Genomic DNA, 18,174 nt, shown 5'->3' on the forward strand with positions numbered 1-18,174 from the left:
CTTCACACTTCCAGGTTTAATATAATCATCCTATTACTTCACTATCAATATTTTAACATTATTTTATTATACAATTTTACATAACAAATTCTAATTCTACTGTATTTCCTATTGATCAAAAATGTCTAGTCTACTCTAAATTCTTTTCCATTCTGTTTCTACTCTCTATTCGGATCCTCTATTAAAAGTTCTACTGAATTTTTTATTATCAGTATTCTAGTTTTACGATATACAATATTCTGTTCCATTCAACATTTTATTTCTAAATCTATTCACTCCATGTTCTAATTCTATCGCAATGAATTCTATTCCATTCACTGCTTTAAATCTAACTCTATTCACTGTTCTCATTGTATTTGATTCTATCCAATATTTTAATTGTATCTAGCCCCAAACCCACCACCACTAAGAAAAAAAATCAGATAATAATAATAAATCCACACATCCTCCCCTATAATCTTGTCTGACTAATAATCTTCAGGTGTTTCTCTGTGCCCGTGTCTTTCAGGTGCGTCTCGTCCAGTTTCTCCATGTCCTCTTTCAGAGCTGCAGTAGGATGCTTGTAGTCGTTATACTCCACCCAGAAGTACGTCAGCATGTTCAGCAAAAGCACAGTGATGAGGATGTAGAGTTTGGTGGACAGACAGATGTATGTGCTGTAGGCGAAGGTGATCATGGAGCCCAAAGACTCCCACAGGCAAATATTTGCGAACGCCGCCTCCTTGTGGTCAGGGAACAGAGTGCTGTATAGCGCTGCAGTGAACAAACAGAAGCTCTTCTGTCATGTGAACTTCATGAGGCTACATAACACCTACATAAACCCTGACATTCTTAAAACTGACTTTGCAGCCACAAGGTTAGAATGTGTAAACACTATAATGCCAAAAGTTTTGGGACACCCTTCAAAATCATTGAATTCAAGTGCTGTTTTCAGGCGTTGGTCTCGGCCCCTTAGTTCCAGTGAAAGGAACTCTTAATGCTTCAGCTTCATACCAAGACATTTTGGACAATTTCATGCTCCCAACTTTGTGGGAACAGTTTGGGGATGACCCCTTCCTGTTCCAACATGACTGTACACCAGTGACCAAAGCAAGCTCCATAAAGACATGGATGAGGGAGTTTGGTGTGGAGGAACTTCACAGAGTCCTGACCTCAAACTGATAGAACACCTTTGGGATGAATTAGAGTGGAGACTGTGACCCAGACCTTCTCGTCCAACATCAGTGCCTGACCTCACAAATGCACTTCTAGAGGAATGGTCAAAAATTCCCATGAACACCCTCCTAAACCTTGTGGAAAACCTTCCTAGAAGAGTTGAAGCTGTTAAAGCTGTAAAGGGCGGGGACAACTCCATATTACATTCATGTGCATGACATTACTTTACTATCGATATTTCAATATTATTTAACTATCCAATTTTAAAAAACAAATATCCTAATTCTATTCTACTGTATTCCCTATTGATCAATAATGTCTTTGCAAATGAGTTCAATATTCAATTCTATTCCAGATTCTATTCCTACTCTTTATTCAGATCCTCTATTGAATCGTTCTATTGAATTTTTATTATCAATATTTTACTTCTATTCTGCTGTATTGGTAAACAATATTCTGTTCTATTCGACATTGTATTTCTAAATCAATTCAATCCCTGTTCTAATTCTAATGCATTAAATATTCTATTCCGTTCCCTGTTTTAAATCTAACTCTGTTCAGTGTTCTAACTGTATTTGATTCGATCCAACATTTTAATTATATCTTACATAATTCTAATGTGTGTCTTTTGACAATTCTATTCTTAAAATCTATATCTTTATTTTAATTATTTTTCAAGTTTGTTTCAGTTACACTCTATAAATAAAACCATAAATATTACCCATCCAGGTTTAATATAGCTAATCAGTATTATTTTACTGTACAATATTTATCAGTATTTTAATTCTATTCAGGACATTCAGCACTGCTAGCTGCTCTTCAGGAAGTGTAGCAGTGTTCTGTAGCAATACAGACCGCTAGCATACATGAAATTCTAGTCATTGTTAAAAATGCTCTGTATTACTTGTGTGTCTATGTGAACAAACGGACAATTAACTCAAAAGCATTATCCTAATGAAGCAGAAAAGTTTTTATTTCTGAGCTACAAGGCATCGCTCTAGTTGAAAAGCACTCTTATTGCATGCATCACCACCTTATCTACACCTTATCCTCCAGAGCGCAGTCCCAACATCTATCCTCAAAATACGTCCCATTTTACACAAGTACATTTCCAACAAAAACATTTCAACATTCAACATCGTTACACTCTATGAAGTGACCAGAACAGATTCAGTGTGCTAATTCTCACCAATCTGTGAGAACTCGTTTAATCATGAGCACAAAGTGTAAATGTATTGGCGCCTTATAAACATCTATACAAATACACAACCCAGGACACAAATATGTTCCAAATGTTACAAAACACTGTAGAAATGCCGTCCAAATTTGGCTAATACACCCCTTAAGTAGCAAAAAAGTAATGGACACTGATGGCTACCGATTAGCCAATGACTAGAAAATTACGGGAGGTAATAAATAATGCCTTATGTGAGATAATTAGACCTGCAAATAGAATAGCACAGGTTTTAGATTGGAAATTTTAGATGATGTGTTTTCATTCGAGTTCCTGATTTGTTTTTTGTTTAGACTTTTACCTGAAAGCAAATAATTTGAAATATATATATATATATATATATCATGCCTTAGACCCCCACCTCAACCCCACCACCACCAAAAAAATAATAAATCCACACATCCTCCCCTATAATCTTGTCTGACTAATAATCTTCAGGTGTTTCTCTGTGCCCGTGTCTTTCAGGTGCGTCTCGTCCAGTTTCTCCATGTCCTCTTTCAGAGCTGCAGTAGGATGCTTGTACTCGTTATACTCCACCCAGAAGTACGTCAGCATGTTCAGCAAAAGCACAGCGATGAGGATGTAGAGTTTGGTGGATAGACAGATGTATGTGCTGTAGGCGAAGGCGATCACGAAGCCCAAAGACTCCCACATGCGATAATTAGCGAACGCTGCCTCCTTGTGGTCAGGGAACAGAGTGCCATATAGCGCTGCAGTGAACAAACAGAAGCTCTTCTGTCAAGTGAACTTCATAAGGCTACATATCACCTACACAAGCCTGACTTTGTAGCCAAGTGCACTCAATTTTAAGGTTATAATGTGACATAAACTATACTGCCAAAAGTTTTGGGACACCCCTCCAAATCATTGAGTTCAGGTGTTGTTTTTCAGGGGTTGGACTCGGCCCCTTAGTTCCAGTGAAAGGAACTCTTAATGCTTCAGCTTCATACCAAGACATTTTGGACAATTTCATGCTCTTTGTGGGAACAATTTGGGGATGACCCCTTCCTGTTCCAACATGACTGCACACCAGTGACCAAAGCAAGCTCCATAAAGACATGGATGAGAGAGTCTGGTGTGGAGGAACATCACAGAGTCCTGACCTCAACCTGATAGAACACCTTTGGGATGAATTAGAGTGGAGACTGTGACCCAGACCTTCTCGTCCAACATCAGTGCCTGACCTCACAAATGTGCTTCTAGTGGAATGGTCAAAAATTCCCATAAATACACTCCGAAACCTTGTGGAAAGCCTTCCCAGCTGTTAAGCTGTTATAGCCGTAAAGGGCGGGACAACTCCATATTACATTCATGTGCATGTAAAGGCAGAGGTCACAAAACTTTTGGCAATATAGTGTAGCTTGAATTTTAATAACATTTTGGAATATTTATTTAACAGTTTCAAAAGAGTTTTATCTTTTTTTTATGGACTATATGAAGTGTGTCATTTTTTAATAGAATGTTTGCATTATTTCTTATATAATCTTGCTCTTTATTTGATGTTATTTTTTTTGTAGTTTTTAGTCACTATCTATGGAAATGCTCTGGTGCTATAATTTTTGTAAAAATATATCCTGGCTCAAGAGAATTGACATATTTTTTGTGATCTTGTGAGTGAGACAACGTAATAATACTAAGAAGACATGATTCTTATTGTTAAGATAAAATGACATAATAATAATAATAATAATAATAATAATAATAAGACTAATAAAAAATAACAATTAATTAATTAATTAATAATATCTATGATTCTTATGACGATCTTTTTTGATTGTTTTTCATTTGATCTCTCTTGGTAGGCTGATATTCTTCATCACATCCTCACAGCGCATCATAAATACACTGAGCTACAAAATCATGTCATGATGCTTTAACGGAAAACTACATCCAGGAAGAAAGTTGTTAAGAGTCTCACCGTTAGTTTGTGTTTGCCACACAGCATCTCCCACGCCCCAGAGTGCAGGAAACACGAAGAAGACGGGCAGCTGGTCCGGGTGTGGTCTCCAGTACAGCAGAGCTATCACACAACTCAGGTTTATCACAGCGGCTGTGAGGAGAAAGCCATGAAAAAAACCAGTAAGATCTAAAAAACAATTCAGTAGCAGCTACCATAACCGTCAGTGTCCTGCAGCACCTGGGCTAATGCTAATTGCTAATGAAGGACACGACAGATGAAGGACTCTCTCTCTCTCTCTCTCTCTGTAAGACATATTGTCATTTTTCAGTCTTGCTGTGGTTTTCATATATAACGTATATGAGAGTAACTTAAAAATGATTAATTCTCTAAATCGATGGTCTAAAATGCACAGCAACAACGTTCTCTGGCTAAATGACTTCCCGCTTCAGGTCCCTCTGATGAAACACACTCACCAAGGCAAAACAGGGTGATTCTCCCGGTGTACTGCGCGAGCTTCCCGAATACGTAGGAGCTCAGTGAATTCACAGCGCCGAAGCAGATCATCACGAATCCAACGTAATGGATTCCCAATGCGCAGGTTACGTAATTCTGCAACACAAATAATCGCAAAAAAAGCATTCACGAATGCATTTCACTCTCAAAGGCTTTGCATATGTGTTTGATGCAGAAGTCAAAAACTGAAGCGCGTCACATCCCCCAGAACTGATTCATTCAATTAGCGACTCCATGCTAACTAGCGTTATCAAGAACATTCGCAAGAGCCGTCAGAATATCCATTTCAAGGCTGCTTTAAATTTATCTTAAAAATAAACACAAATAATTATCTCATACTGATTTATAAAGATGATCACGAGTGCCTTTACTGTCTATTTTTCTTTGTAATAATCTCTTATGAGCGCTAAGCTCTAACGTGTTAGCGCTGCCAGATAAAAGATAGGCGAAGTTCGGCTAAGTAACAACTCTAGAAACACGCAAAATTTGACTTTTATTGATTTGTCACATGACCATGAGACTCTTAATCACATTTATGTCCAGTTGTCACACGTATTTAAGCCACATATTGTCTTATATCTTCAAAGTAAATGTTGATATCAAACCAATTTCTGCTCTCTGAGACGCTCCAAGTGCTTGTTCATCTAAAAAGCAGCTCGGATTTCATCTTCAACCAGTAAAATTCTATGTAAAGTTCTCCAACAGAGGGAAAAACACACGGCTAAAACATGCTGAAAGACGACAGACTCGTTTTAGATCAGACTCACAGACACATCATTCATTTCTTTATACTGAGTGAAGATGTCCCATGAGTCCATATCCATTCAATATTCTCAGATCTGTTCACCTTGGTGTATTCACCGGCGAGGAAGCTTTGCTCGAATCCGCTGTACATAGTCAGAGGAATGAGCATCAACAACCTCTTGTCTCTTAGAAGCCTGAACGTGGCCAGGAAGGTACTGCAGAAATTTTGGTTGCCTATGTTTTTTCGAAACTTCCTTGCTTCTTCTCCGTCAATGTTGTCCAGGAAAACTGCTACAAGGATCATCGCCAGAACCCCGACACCTACAGAGATATCTCTGATGAGTTATATACAGTATTTTACAAAACATTTCAACAATGCTGCAATCGCACAGATGAATGAAAACGTCACCATATCTGTGCGAGCTTTACCACAGAATTGGGCCAAGACGGTATTACTGAAAGTCATTACTTTCAATAATAGCGATTCCACCAGTTCAAACCACATCACAATTTATTTTTTAAAAAAAGCTACAAAAGCAAGTCCACAAGACGACTCAGATCCTACAGGGACTGTAATCATTTGCATGTCGGATATTCAGAGGCGGACAAAGTACACAAATTCCTTACTTGAGTGAAAGTACAGATACTACTGGTCAAACATTACTCCATTACAAGTAAAAGTTGTAAAGACAGATTTTTACTTAAGTAAAAGTACAGAAGTACTTGTTTTTAAAAGTAGGGGAGAGCGGGGACGGTTGAAACACTTTTTGTATTTTCTTCAGTTTCTCAGTGACCGTTTTTAGTAGAAAGCCAAAATTTTAATATATAAATCTGTCAGATACTCCCCCACATTGTTGTAACATCCGTATGTGTAATAATATATGAACAATGTAAACTTTAACAGACAAAGTGAAATGTTGCAACTGACCCCCTAACAGGGGACAACAGTCCACAGGGACAGTTGCAACATTCATTAAAATGTAATTAAAAAATACATTATATAACATCATACTGCAACTTCTTTATTTTATTTGTGAACAGACAGGGTTAAATTGGTTAAACTGATAAAGACAAAGAGTAATAAAATAAGGGGTCTCGGGTGAGAAATCGATACGGGAAGGTGTCTCTTGGGCAGTTCCAGCAGGTTCGGGCAGCACAGGTGGCAGTGGTTGAGCAACAGCAGCTGGAGACAGGATCTGCAGGAGGTGTAGGCAGGGCAGATGGAACTGGTGGAGCTGCAGTGGGTGGAGGAGGACGGTCTGTCACCAAAGATGGTGGAAAGTCAACATCTTGGAAGACCTCCTGATTAAATGGCCAAATGCCAGTGCACCTAAAACCTGACTGCACATTTGCTGGTGTTGCTGCCAACCTAACAATCCCAGGAATGTCATAAATTGACATTGTCATCCCTGGGTGGCTCTTCATGGTATGGTAAGGCAAATGTTTTTTTTTTATGTATTTGTTTGCCTAGTTGCCACCAACGCATTGGTAATGATGTTAGTTAACACTCAAAAACGTATGCTGCGTCCAAATTCTCATAATATCTGTCCTAAATAGTATTCGAAAATAGAATTAGTATGCCCTGAATCGTAGTATGCTGAAAAGAGTATTCCAAAAAATCCCGGATGGTCTACTACTTCCGGTAGAAATTCGAAGTGCAGAACGATGCACACTCTAACTGGTAATATTGCCCACAACGCATTGCACGAAGGAGGGAGGAACCTTGAGAACGGTGTAAATGCATATTAAAACGGTGTAAATGAAATGTGGAAATATATATAACTTATATAAAATGCGAATAGTAAATTACATTGGATAAATAAGAATGAATCTAAATGTGTATGATGAGTGTGCGTAGCTACATTTACTTTTTACTTCTGATACTTAAGTACTTTTAAAAACAAGTACTTCTGTACTTTTACTTAAGTAAAAATCTGTCTTTACAACTTTTACTTGTAATGGAGTAATGTTTGACCAGTAGTATCTGTACTTTCACTCAAGTAAGGAAGTGTACTTTGTCCACCTCTGCTAATACGTCCCACCTAGTATTTCCCACCAAACTACTACTTCCCTGTAATAAGTATTTGGTAGTTGTAACTGTTTACCGATATAACAGCCCATCAGTATGTTGACGAGGTTCTGCTCCGGCCGTGTGAAGTTCCCCGTGGTGGTGAAGTTCTCGTTGCACAGAGCAGCACCACAGAACTGCAGCCTATCCTCAGGAATTTCAGCTTAGACACCAGACACACCGTTGTTGTTATCATTATTATTATTATTATTCATAGCATTAGTATTATTACTATAGAATGTCCTGTAAATCTGATCGTCACAATCGGAGACACAGGTTGCGCTTCCTTTCAGCCATACCTATGTTAGCGTCTTGTTGGAATATAAGTGAAGACATGAGGTTTCCCCACACGGCAGACGACTGGAAGATGAGGAAGAACATCCCGAAGTATTGGTTTATGACATCCTGACCTTTCTTGTTTTCTTTCTCCGCCTGTGCGTTCCCACTGATGGTGAGGTACGTGCATTTAGCAGACCAAAGCGGAGAGCCTCCCAGCCCCAGAATAGCAGACGTGGCGATCAGACTCGGCCTGCAGACGTGACACGGTACGTTAAACCTCCAGTGTTAAATTATTCCTAAATACTTGATTATTTATTGAAATCTCATTAATGTAATTTAACTTATATTAGGTCGTTATTAAAGGTTCCTCGTGGGTTCTATCTATAAATTGATTAATAAGAAACACTCTGCCGTCAGTTTTGACGTGGAACCTTTAGAGGTCAACAAACTGAAGAATCCTTAAAAGGGCATTAAGCAAAGCTCTGCCTCCAATATGCTCATATCAGCTCTGGACAGTCCCTAAAAAAGTTTTTTGGTGATTCTTTGCAGCGCTTTTCGAAATTTGCGAGTTTTTATCATCCGTTTTTTCCCCCAAAACTACTTGAATTGGTGAAATTGCAAGCACAGGATTCAATCTGTGTAAAATCTGCAGTAACTAAAAAAAAACCCCGCAAGCTACTCAAAATATTGCGGAGTTTGCTTGATTTTGCGTTACTTTATGCGATCGATCTAAGATCTAATGTTAGCGTGTTGGTATTTCCAGCTTGACAGCCACTTTATAAACTCTATAAACATGCCAAATTCGCCACATAATGATTCACAAGGATGTTTGCTGTTATTTTTTAACAGAAATCAGAAATAAATGACTCCATCGTGTTAAACGGTGCCAGCGTTTATTCCGACGTCAGTAATTCTGTAGAAGCACAGAGTGATTTTCGGGCTTACTGGAGAGTTATCTGGCTGCATTGTGAGCTTAGCAACTTCAGATTGCAGTGAGGGCAAAATGAAGGGTTTCGTTTGTTTTAGAGGGAGTGTCTATGAATTGATTGACAGGAGACTCATCCAAAAAAAACAAGCATTCTCATCCAGGAGGCAGCTCTCCAAACTTTCAGATTTATATTTTGTTAAATATTTCTAACAATACAGTGAGGTTAAATCGTCTTATCAGTGTACGTAAGTACACTAATGTATTCCTTTCTCTTCTTTATTTTATCCCACTGAGCTATAAACTACACGGCCCACGCCCTTCCGACTCGGTCATTCATGAAAGAACACTCTCACCATCCAGGGAAGAGATTTCCAAAGGAATAGCTGATATAGCAGGCCATGCAGATGAAGATGGTCCATTTACAGCCCAGGTTCTTGATCATGATGGGGGGCAGGAACATGGAGGACAGAATGATGGTTCCGTAGATGACACTGAGCGAGATAACGCCCATTCCTTCCTCGGCGTTCAGACTGCTCTGTGATACACAGTGTGAGAGACAGCAGACTCAAATACAGCATGCTAGTGTTTATTCAGTACCTCACTGCCACTTGTAAGAGAAACGGATGAAGTTTACCTCTGTGCAATAACAGCTATCTATGTGTATGTATGTCTGTCTTTCTGTCTGTCTATCTATCTCGATGTCTGTCTATCTGTCTGTGTGTCTGTCTGTCAATCTATCTATCTATCTGTCTGTTGGTCTGTCTATCAGAATTCTTCAGAGAAAATGTAATGTATTTTTTGTCACATGACATTTATTCAAACTCACATCCAGTGGTAATAATTACATCATAAATGCAAACGTTTTCAGTACAAATTATTAAGATGAACATCTTGGAGTTTTTCTCAGGATCTATCTATCTATCTATCTATCTATCTATCTATCTATCTATCTATCTATCTATCTATTGGTTTAACTGTCTGTCTGTCTGTCTGTCTGTCTGTCTATCTATCTAGACAGACAGATAGATAGACAGATAGATAGATCTATCTATCTATCTATTGGTTTATCTGTCTGTCTGTCTGTCTGTCTATCTATCTATCTATCTATCTATCTATCTATCTATCTATCTATCTATCTATCTATCTATCTATCTGTATTTCTCTCTCTCTCTCTCTCTCTCTCTCTCTCTCTCTGTCTATAAGATAGACCTGACACTGGAGACTCTTAATGGAAAATGCTTAATAAATATCTCTTTAGAAAAAAAAAATTATTATTATTATTATTATTATTATTATTATTATTATTATTATTATTATATTTTTTTCTTATTTAGATATATATCATAGTTTTCTACTTTTTACTCCTATCAATATTAGTCTCTAATTATGTGAATGGCCATAATACATGCCAGTCCCTTCGTCCGAGCCGTTACTATAGAAACACTGACATGTTAAAATGAGTGCATTAATATAAACCTGTCTGAGCCTCTGTTACAGAGAAGAAGAGCTGCTTACCTGCAGACTCTGCAGTCCTCCATACGCCGTAAACAAGGACAAAAATCCAAAAGACACCACAAGCACATTTTTGGTATTTCGGCTTATCATTTTTTTGGCAGGTTAAAATATCCTGTAAAAAATAAAGAGAGAGAAAAGTCACAAAAGTTCAGAAGAGCAGCTCAGGAGAAGAGTTTCTGACTGCCGTATGTCAGATTTCCTCCCACTTCATATAGAAGCCTGTTGTGCTGGAGGACAAAGTTCAGCACATGTGAACCATAAAGGTGTGAGCCAAAAACTCTGCTGGTCTACCAGAGATAGAGAGAGAGACCCTGGGTGAAGGGAATCCTGGGTTGTGTAGTTTCACACATTTACATTTCTGACATTTGGCAGACACGCTGATCCAGAGCAACTCATTTTATACAAGTGAGCAACTGAGGGTTAAGGGCCTTGCTCAAGGGCCCAGCAGTGGCAGCTTGGTGGACCTGGGATTCAAACTCATAACTATCTGCTCAGTAATCCAACACCTTAACATCTAAGCTACCACATCCTCCTACCACTGCTCATAGTTTACCTGGGGTTAACAATCCTAATAATAACCCCAGCTCTTCATAATCTGATTGGTAGGAAGGAACAGTGGTGAACCGGAGACAGGGTCATGGGCGGCCAAGACTCACTGATGCACGTGGGGAGCAAAGGCTGGCCCGTGTGATCCGATCCAACAGACGAGCTACTGTTGCTGAAATTGCTGAAGAAGTTAATGCTGGTTCTGATAGAAAGGGGTCAGAATACACAGTGCAGGACGGGTCAGGGCTGTTTTGGGGGGGACCAACACAATATTAGACAAGTAGTTATAATGTTATGCCTGATTGGTGAGTATATATACACAGTGGAACCTTGTGATACTAATGCCATCCCTTAGCATAGCATAACATATGATACAGTAGCACGGCATAACACCGCATAGCATAACATAACATACAGTAACACGCCATAACATAGCATAGCATAACATATACAGTAGCATGGCATAACATTTCATACAGTATCACGGCATAACATAGCACAACACAGCATACAGTATCATAGCATAGCATAGAGTAACACATCATAAAATAGCATGCAGTAGTATAACAGAACAGAATACAGCATACAGTAGCGCAGCATAGCATAACAGCTTTAGACAGCACAGCATAACCGTAACGTAGCATATAATAGCATAGTTTAGCATTCTTATAATATAACATAACAACATCATAAAACTTCAATAAAAAGTAAGGTGACTAGTGTTAGAGAACCAGGAGATGAGGTGTTTACTCCAGCTCTGTTTTTAGAGCATGTCAGTGGTGTTTAACAGGTTAGAACACGCAATGATTGATTCATTACCTTCTTTATCACCACAATATAATCAGGGTTAGAGCAGCGGAAAGTCAGCTTGTGTAAACATGTAAAAAATTTAATGGTTATGTTATTCACACAAACACACAATGCCTGGGTTTCCTCTGTGTCTCACAAACACAGCTTAGAATACACGACATTATAAATAGCTTAGAGTGTCATGTGACTCCAGAGGTACGTAATGTTCAAAGATATATTTTGGTATAATGAATTTTATTATTTTGTAAGATTTTTCCTTCGTTCAATTTCTAATTGAATTGCCGTGTACACAAACACGCACAGTGAAACGTTTTATCAACCGTCCTAAAGACAGATGTTATAAATATGTCCTAAAAATAGAATTTAAAAAAGTATAGAATTTAAATTAAAATCGAATTTCAATATAATTATTATAGTAATAATTATAATTATTTTAAATATATAATTAATGAATGAATAATATAATTACATATAGAATAAATAATATATATATTATCATTAATATTATAATAATTAATGAATAAATAATTAATGTATTAATCAATATATTAAATGTATTCATTAATGAACCACACATGGTACTTTTTATCTCTATTTAGAGAGGGAGAGAGAGAATTTATAATATGTTATTAATGTATAATAACACTCTATATAATGTCTTATGAATGTATTCACAGGTCATTATAGATCTGGTCTTCGTAGCCAGATTCGTGTTCCTGCTCACAGGAATGCAATCTGATGTGTTGCTGAAGCACATCCTCCTCACGGTTAGACCTGCTGTGTGTTCTGAGATGCTTTTCTGCTCACCACAGAAGTACAGAGTTATGATTTGAGTTATCCTTCCTGTCAGGTCAAACCAGTCTGGTCATTCTCCTTTGACCCTCTCACACTAACACAGTGTTTCTGCTCATAGAGCCGCTGCTCATTGGGTGCTTTGGTGGTGGTGGTGGTAGTAGTAGTAGTAGTAGTAGTAGTGTGTGTGTGGGGGGGGGGCTGGGGTTGTTTAATTGTGCAAATATTTCCCAGGTGATCAACATTTTCTGAACTACTCAAACCAGCACAAACCAATCACTGAAATCATGTCTTCCTCCACTCTGATGCTTGTGCTTAGAAGAAGAACAATAACCATGAACTATGGACAATCAACTGTCCTTTTCCTCCCATGTTACTAATGTCACACGCCCATGTCAGTCTTTTCTGTACAACATCAGAAGGATTCGGCCATTTCTATCTACACATTCTGCTCAGGTGCTTGTTCAGTCTCTGGTCATTTCGAGACTGGACTACTGCACCTCTCTACTCTAATATCTACCTCTGAATGCAATTCATCCACTGCAAATGATCCACAAAGCATCTGTGTTCTCACACACCACCCCACTGCTGCACTCCTCTGCTGGCTTCCTGTAGTTTCATCAGATTCAAAACACTGAAGCTTGAATACAAAGCCAAGGATGGACCAGCACCATCTTACCTCAAAGCTCTTATCACTCTTCACACTGCACCTCACTTCCTCAGATCTACTAGCACCGCTCAACTAATCCCTCCATTTCTCAGGGAGGTAGGTGTACATCTAGTCTCTGTTCTGTTCTGGTACCGAGGTGGTGGAATAATCTACCCCCTAGATGTCCAAATAACCGAGTCACTGACCGTCCTCAAACGCTGGATGAAGACCTACCTCTTCCTGAAACACTTAAATTAGTGATTATTTTCTCCCAACACAGTTTTTATGCTGATGGTATCCTAAGTCTGTGACCTAGTGTTCCAGTGTGTGCAAACAGTAGAAACTGTGCAAATGAACAAGTGCAGATAAATATGTAAATATGTACATCGATAAATAAATAAGGCTATGTCAGAGTGTGTATAGAAAAGTATGTGCAGGTAGTATTTACAGCAGATAAAGTGACAGGTGTAATTATAATTGTGCTAAAAAATGTGTACATTATGTACAATGTATGTACAACAGTAACAGATAATATACAGTGAATATACAGATAGTATATGGCGAAGTACTACTGTGGTGAAGAGACTCCATGGCAGGTAGTGGGTTGCCGATGATGCATTGGGCGGTTTTCACAACCCTTTGCAGTGATTTCTTTTCACACACCATGCCGCTGCCATGCCACACTGTGATGGAGCTCATCAAGATGCTCTCAATGATGCAGCAGTAAAAGTTGGTCAGGATCTTGGGGAATAGGTGAACTTTCTTCAGTCTCCTTAGGAAGTAAAGACGCTGTTGCACCTTCCGAACCAGAGTTGAGGTGTTCAGATGCCAGGACAGATCCTCAGAGATGTGGACACCCAGGAACTTAAAGCTGGAGACACGCTCTACTTCAGACCCGTTGATGTAGATAGGGGAGTGTCTGCTGCTGTTAGATTTCCGGAAGTCCACGATGAGCTCTTTGGTCTTTGTGGCATTGAGGGTGAGGTTGTTCATGGAACACCCTGCTGACAGTCTATGGATCTCCTCCCTGTAGGCTGATTCATCGTTGTTGCTGATTCGGCCCACAACTGTGGTATCATCTGCATACTTGATGAAGACGTTGGAGTTATGTTGCCGAACACAGTCATGGGTGAACAGGGAGTAGAGCAGTGCGCTCAGCACACAGCCTTGTGGGACAGTGGTGTTCAGGATGAGGGATGAGGATATGTGAAGTCAATGAACAACATCCGAATGTATGTATTGTTATTGTCCAAGTGGGAGAGAGCAAGATGAAGAGCAGTGGAAATAGCATCCTCTGTTGACCTATTTGGGCGATAGGCAAACTGATGTGGGTCCAGTGTAGGTGGGAGACATGCTATGAGGTGACTTAGAACCAGCTTCTCAAAGCACTTCATAAAAATGGCAGTGAGTGCAACAGGGCGGAAATCGTTCAGACACTTCACAAAAGAATGCTTGTGCACTGGTATGATGGTTGTAGTTTTCAGACATGTTGGAACAGTGGCCTGGGCCAGTGACAGGTTGAAAATGTCAGTGAAGACTTGCGCCAGTTGGTCAGCACAACTCCTGAGCACACGTCCGGGTATGCCATCAGGGCCAGCTGACTTACGTGGATCTACTCTGCTCAGTGCTGAGTGTACCTCTGTTGTGGAGAGTGATATTGGAGGATCAGCCATAGAGGAATCATTATTCCTGGTGTGTGTGACGTCCTGGTCAAAGCGAGCAAAGAAGTGGTTGAGCTCGTCTGGGAGGAAGGCATTGCTGGTAGGTAGAGACTGTATTGTTGGTTTGTGGTCAGTGATTGTCTGGATGCCCTTCCACATACGTCTGGGGTTGGAAGTGCTCCTCGATACGCAGTTTATGTGCATGCCTGGCTTTCCTAATGCCATTTTTCAGGTTGGCCCTGGCTCTGCTGTAGTCCTCTGCATTGCCGGATTTAAAAGCAGCATCTCTTGCTTTCAGCAAGAGGCGGACCTCAAAGTTCATCCATGGCTTCTGGTTAGGAAAGTGTTTCACATGCTTGACAGTGGTGGTGTTGTCAATACACATGTTTATATGGTCCAGTACAGATGACATATAGGTGTTAATGTCTGTCTGTGTGTCTGAGGTGGCCTGTGAGGCGAATGTGCTCCAGTCAGTGTCTTGTAGTTGTTGCTGTAGTGAGGAAATGCCCCTCTCTGGCCATACCTTCACCATCTTCACTGATGGTTTCACACGTTTGATGAGTGGTGTGTATTTGGGTAGCATGAACAAAGAGAGGTGACCAGACTGACCCAAGTGGGGGAGGGAAATGGCCCTGTATGCCTCAACAATGTTGGTGTAGACATGGTCCAGTGTGTTGTCCCCTCTAGTAGTGCAGGAAACATGCTGATGAAATTTGGGGAGTACAGATCTCAAGTTGGTGTGGTTGAAGTCCCCAGCAACAATAATAGCTCCACTGGGGTGTGTGGCCTGTTGCTTGCTGATAGCTCCATGCAGTTCTTCCATAGCAGCCTTAGCATTAGAATCAGGAGGGATGTATACTGCAGTCACAACAATGGCTGAGAATTCTCTTGGTAGATAAAAGGGTCTGCATTTAATTATCAAATACTCCAGATGAGCAGAGCAATGACTTTCAATAACAGTCGAGTCTGTGCACCATGATTTATTAACATAAATACACAGACCTCCACCCTTGTGCTTACCAGAGTCCACTGCTGATCTGTCTGCCCGGAAAACACTGTGTCCCTCTAGTTCAATGGCACTGCAAGGGAATGTTTTTGTTAAGCCACGTTTCCGTGAAAATCATGACAGTACATTCCTTGATCCTTTTTTTCGTTGTTAGCCATAGTCGCAGTTCGTCCATTTTATTCATCAGAGATCGTACATTAGCAAGAAAGATGCTTCAGAACCATGTTCGATGAGGGTTTAGCTTTAGCCTCGCTCTAACGCCGCCGCGCTTCCCACGTCTCTGTTTACACTCGCTTCCAGAGGGAGTTGAAAGGTTGGTGAATTATCATTAATCCAGTTATGACCGATGTCCAACAATGCTTGTCGGCTGTACGAGATATATGCAAGGCTATTCAGAGTAAATAAACTTGCAACAAGTAGAGAAATAACTACTAAATCGCAGAATCTGGGGAGACGCTGAGCCTCGCGTTGTGCACGCACCGCCATCTTGGTCTACTACATGATTGTATGATGTATTCATTGATAGAGACATCAATGCTCTTGTAAATGTAAATGTAAGAACACAGCACAGTGAAATTCTTTCTTCACATATCCCAGTTTTGGAAGTTGAAGTCAGAGTTTAGGGTCAGCCATAATGCAGCACCTCTGGAGCAGAAAGGGTTAAGGGTCTTGTTCAGGGGCAGCTTGGCAATGCTGAGGCTTGGACCTTGACGTTCTGATCAATCTGACCACTTAAGCCACCACTGCTCTTAAACTCTATTTAAAACTTTTGACTTGTTCCTGCATTGCTCTACTGCTACATGATCGTCTGATTGAATAATTAAATCAGGGGTGTCCGATCTAATCCATAAAGGACCGCTGTGGGTGCAGGTTTTCACACCAGTCAAGCAGGAGACACACCTCATTCCACCTGTTTAATCAGTTGATCTCGGCTTTCAGTAGACTCAGGCGTGGCTTCTGATTGGTTGGAATGAAAACCTGCACCCACACCAGCTCTTTCCGGATTAGAATGGACACCCTTGAATTAGATAAATGACCACATGTACAGATATTCCTAATGGATCGGATATTAATTCATACCCTATTTCCCTGTCTCTGTGACTCGTAGCCACTGAAATCAGAGCATCACAGTGATGACGTAAGTGATACTCATCATGTATGATTGCACTTCGCACTAATAAATCTGTACCATCCGGATAAAGTCTCTTCAGATGCATTGTTTACTGTAACTCTACTCAGATCCTCCAGCATGGAATCACACCCTGAGTAACAAGGTCCACTACATGATAAGATAAATAACATAGCCCTGTTGATTAGAAATGTTTTATTGTGTGCGTACGCTGTCTACAGAATAAACCGTGTCTCTCCACCCACCGATAAACAATTCATATATACACATGACAGTGTGCCTTTATGACATGTTGTGGATTTTTTTCCAGAGGAGCTCCTTGCTGCTTCAAGGAGGCAAAGGCTTCCTTGTTCTCAGGATAATGTTCATAAACTCACGTAAAGAATGAACCTTGATCAGAGACGAACTGCTGCCCAGAATAATCTCTGCTTCCCGATCATTCCTCATAAACACAGCCAGCTGTTTTACTGCCTCTGGATGTGTAACTGATGAGACGGAGCTGATAACAACCGAGCAATCATGCTCCTCACCCAACAGCTGCAATCACGCTCCTCATCCAACAGCTGCAATCACGCTCCTCACCCAACAGCTGCAATCACGCTCCTCATCCAACAGCTGCAATCACGCTCCTCACCCAACAGCTGCAATCACGCTCCTCATCCAACAGCTGCAATCACGCTCCTCACCCAACAGCTGCAATCACGCTCCTCATCCAACAGCTGCAATCACGCTCCTCATCCAACAGCTGCAATCACGCTCCTCATCCAACAGCTGCAATCACGCTCCTCACCCAACAGCTGCAATCACGCTCCTCATCCAACAGCTGCAATCACGCTCCTCATCCAACAGCTGCAATCACGCTCCTCACCCAACAGCTGCAATCACGCTCCTCATCCAACAGCTGCAATCACGCTCCTCATCCAACAGCTGCAATCACGCTCCTCATCCAACAGCTGCAATCACGCTCCTCATCCAACAGCTGCAATCACGCTCCTCATCCAACAGCTGCAATCACGCTCCTCATCCAACAGCTGCAATCACGCTCCTCACCCAACAGCTGCAATCACGCTCCTCACCCAACAGCTGCAATCACGCTCCTCATCCAACAGCTGCAATCACGCTCCTCATCCAACAGCTGCAATCACGCTCCTCATCCAACAGCTGCAATCAGTCTGTCTATCTATCTATCTATCTATCTATCTATCTATCTATCTATCTATCTATCTATCTATCTGTCTATCTGTC

At 40.4% G+C, this 18,174-nt stretch overlaps 1 protein-coding gene across 3 annotated transcripts in view; it reads right to left on the minus strand.

Annotated features, from left to right (window-relative positions):
• Positions 1-130: 130 nt before the first annotated feature.
• unc93a (unc-93 homolog A) overlaps positions 131-18,174 on the minus strand; it is a 24,015-nt gene continuing 5,971 nt past the window's right edge. The window contains exons 1-8 of one of the 3 annotated variants that reach the window (XM_058379190.1): positions 10,337-10,564; positions 9,175-9,356; positions 7,914-8,143; positions 7,652-7,777; positions 5,650-5,867; positions 4,763-4,898; positions 4,308-4,439; positions 131-753 (exon numbers count right to left, since the gene is read on the minus strand). In XM_058379190.1, coding sequence (XP_058235173.1) covers positions 452-753; positions 4,308-4,439; positions 4,763-4,898; positions 5,650-5,867; positions 7,652-7,777; positions 7,914-8,143; positions 9,175-9,356; positions 10,337-10,426 — 1,416 coding nt within the window. In that variant the 5' untranslated portion in view covers positions 10,427-10,564 and the 3' untranslated portion in view covers positions 131-451. Of the gene's footprint in view, positions 754-2,099; positions 3,100-4,307; positions 4,440-4,762; positions 4,899-5,649; positions 5,868-7,651; positions 7,778-7,913; positions 8,144-9,174; positions 9,357-10,336; positions 10,565-18,174 lie in introns of those variants that run through there. The other 2 variants (XM_058379189.1, XM_058379188.1) reach the window with 2 other exon arrangements.

This window comes from Hemibagrus wyckioides, linkage group LG25 (genome assembly GCF_019097595.1).
Source record: "Hemibagrus wyckioides isolate EC202008001 linkage group LG25, SWU_Hwy_1.0, whole genome shotgun sequence".
NCBI lineage: Eukaryota > Metazoa > Chordata > Actinopteri > Siluriformes > Bagridae > Hemibagrus > Hemibagrus wyckioides.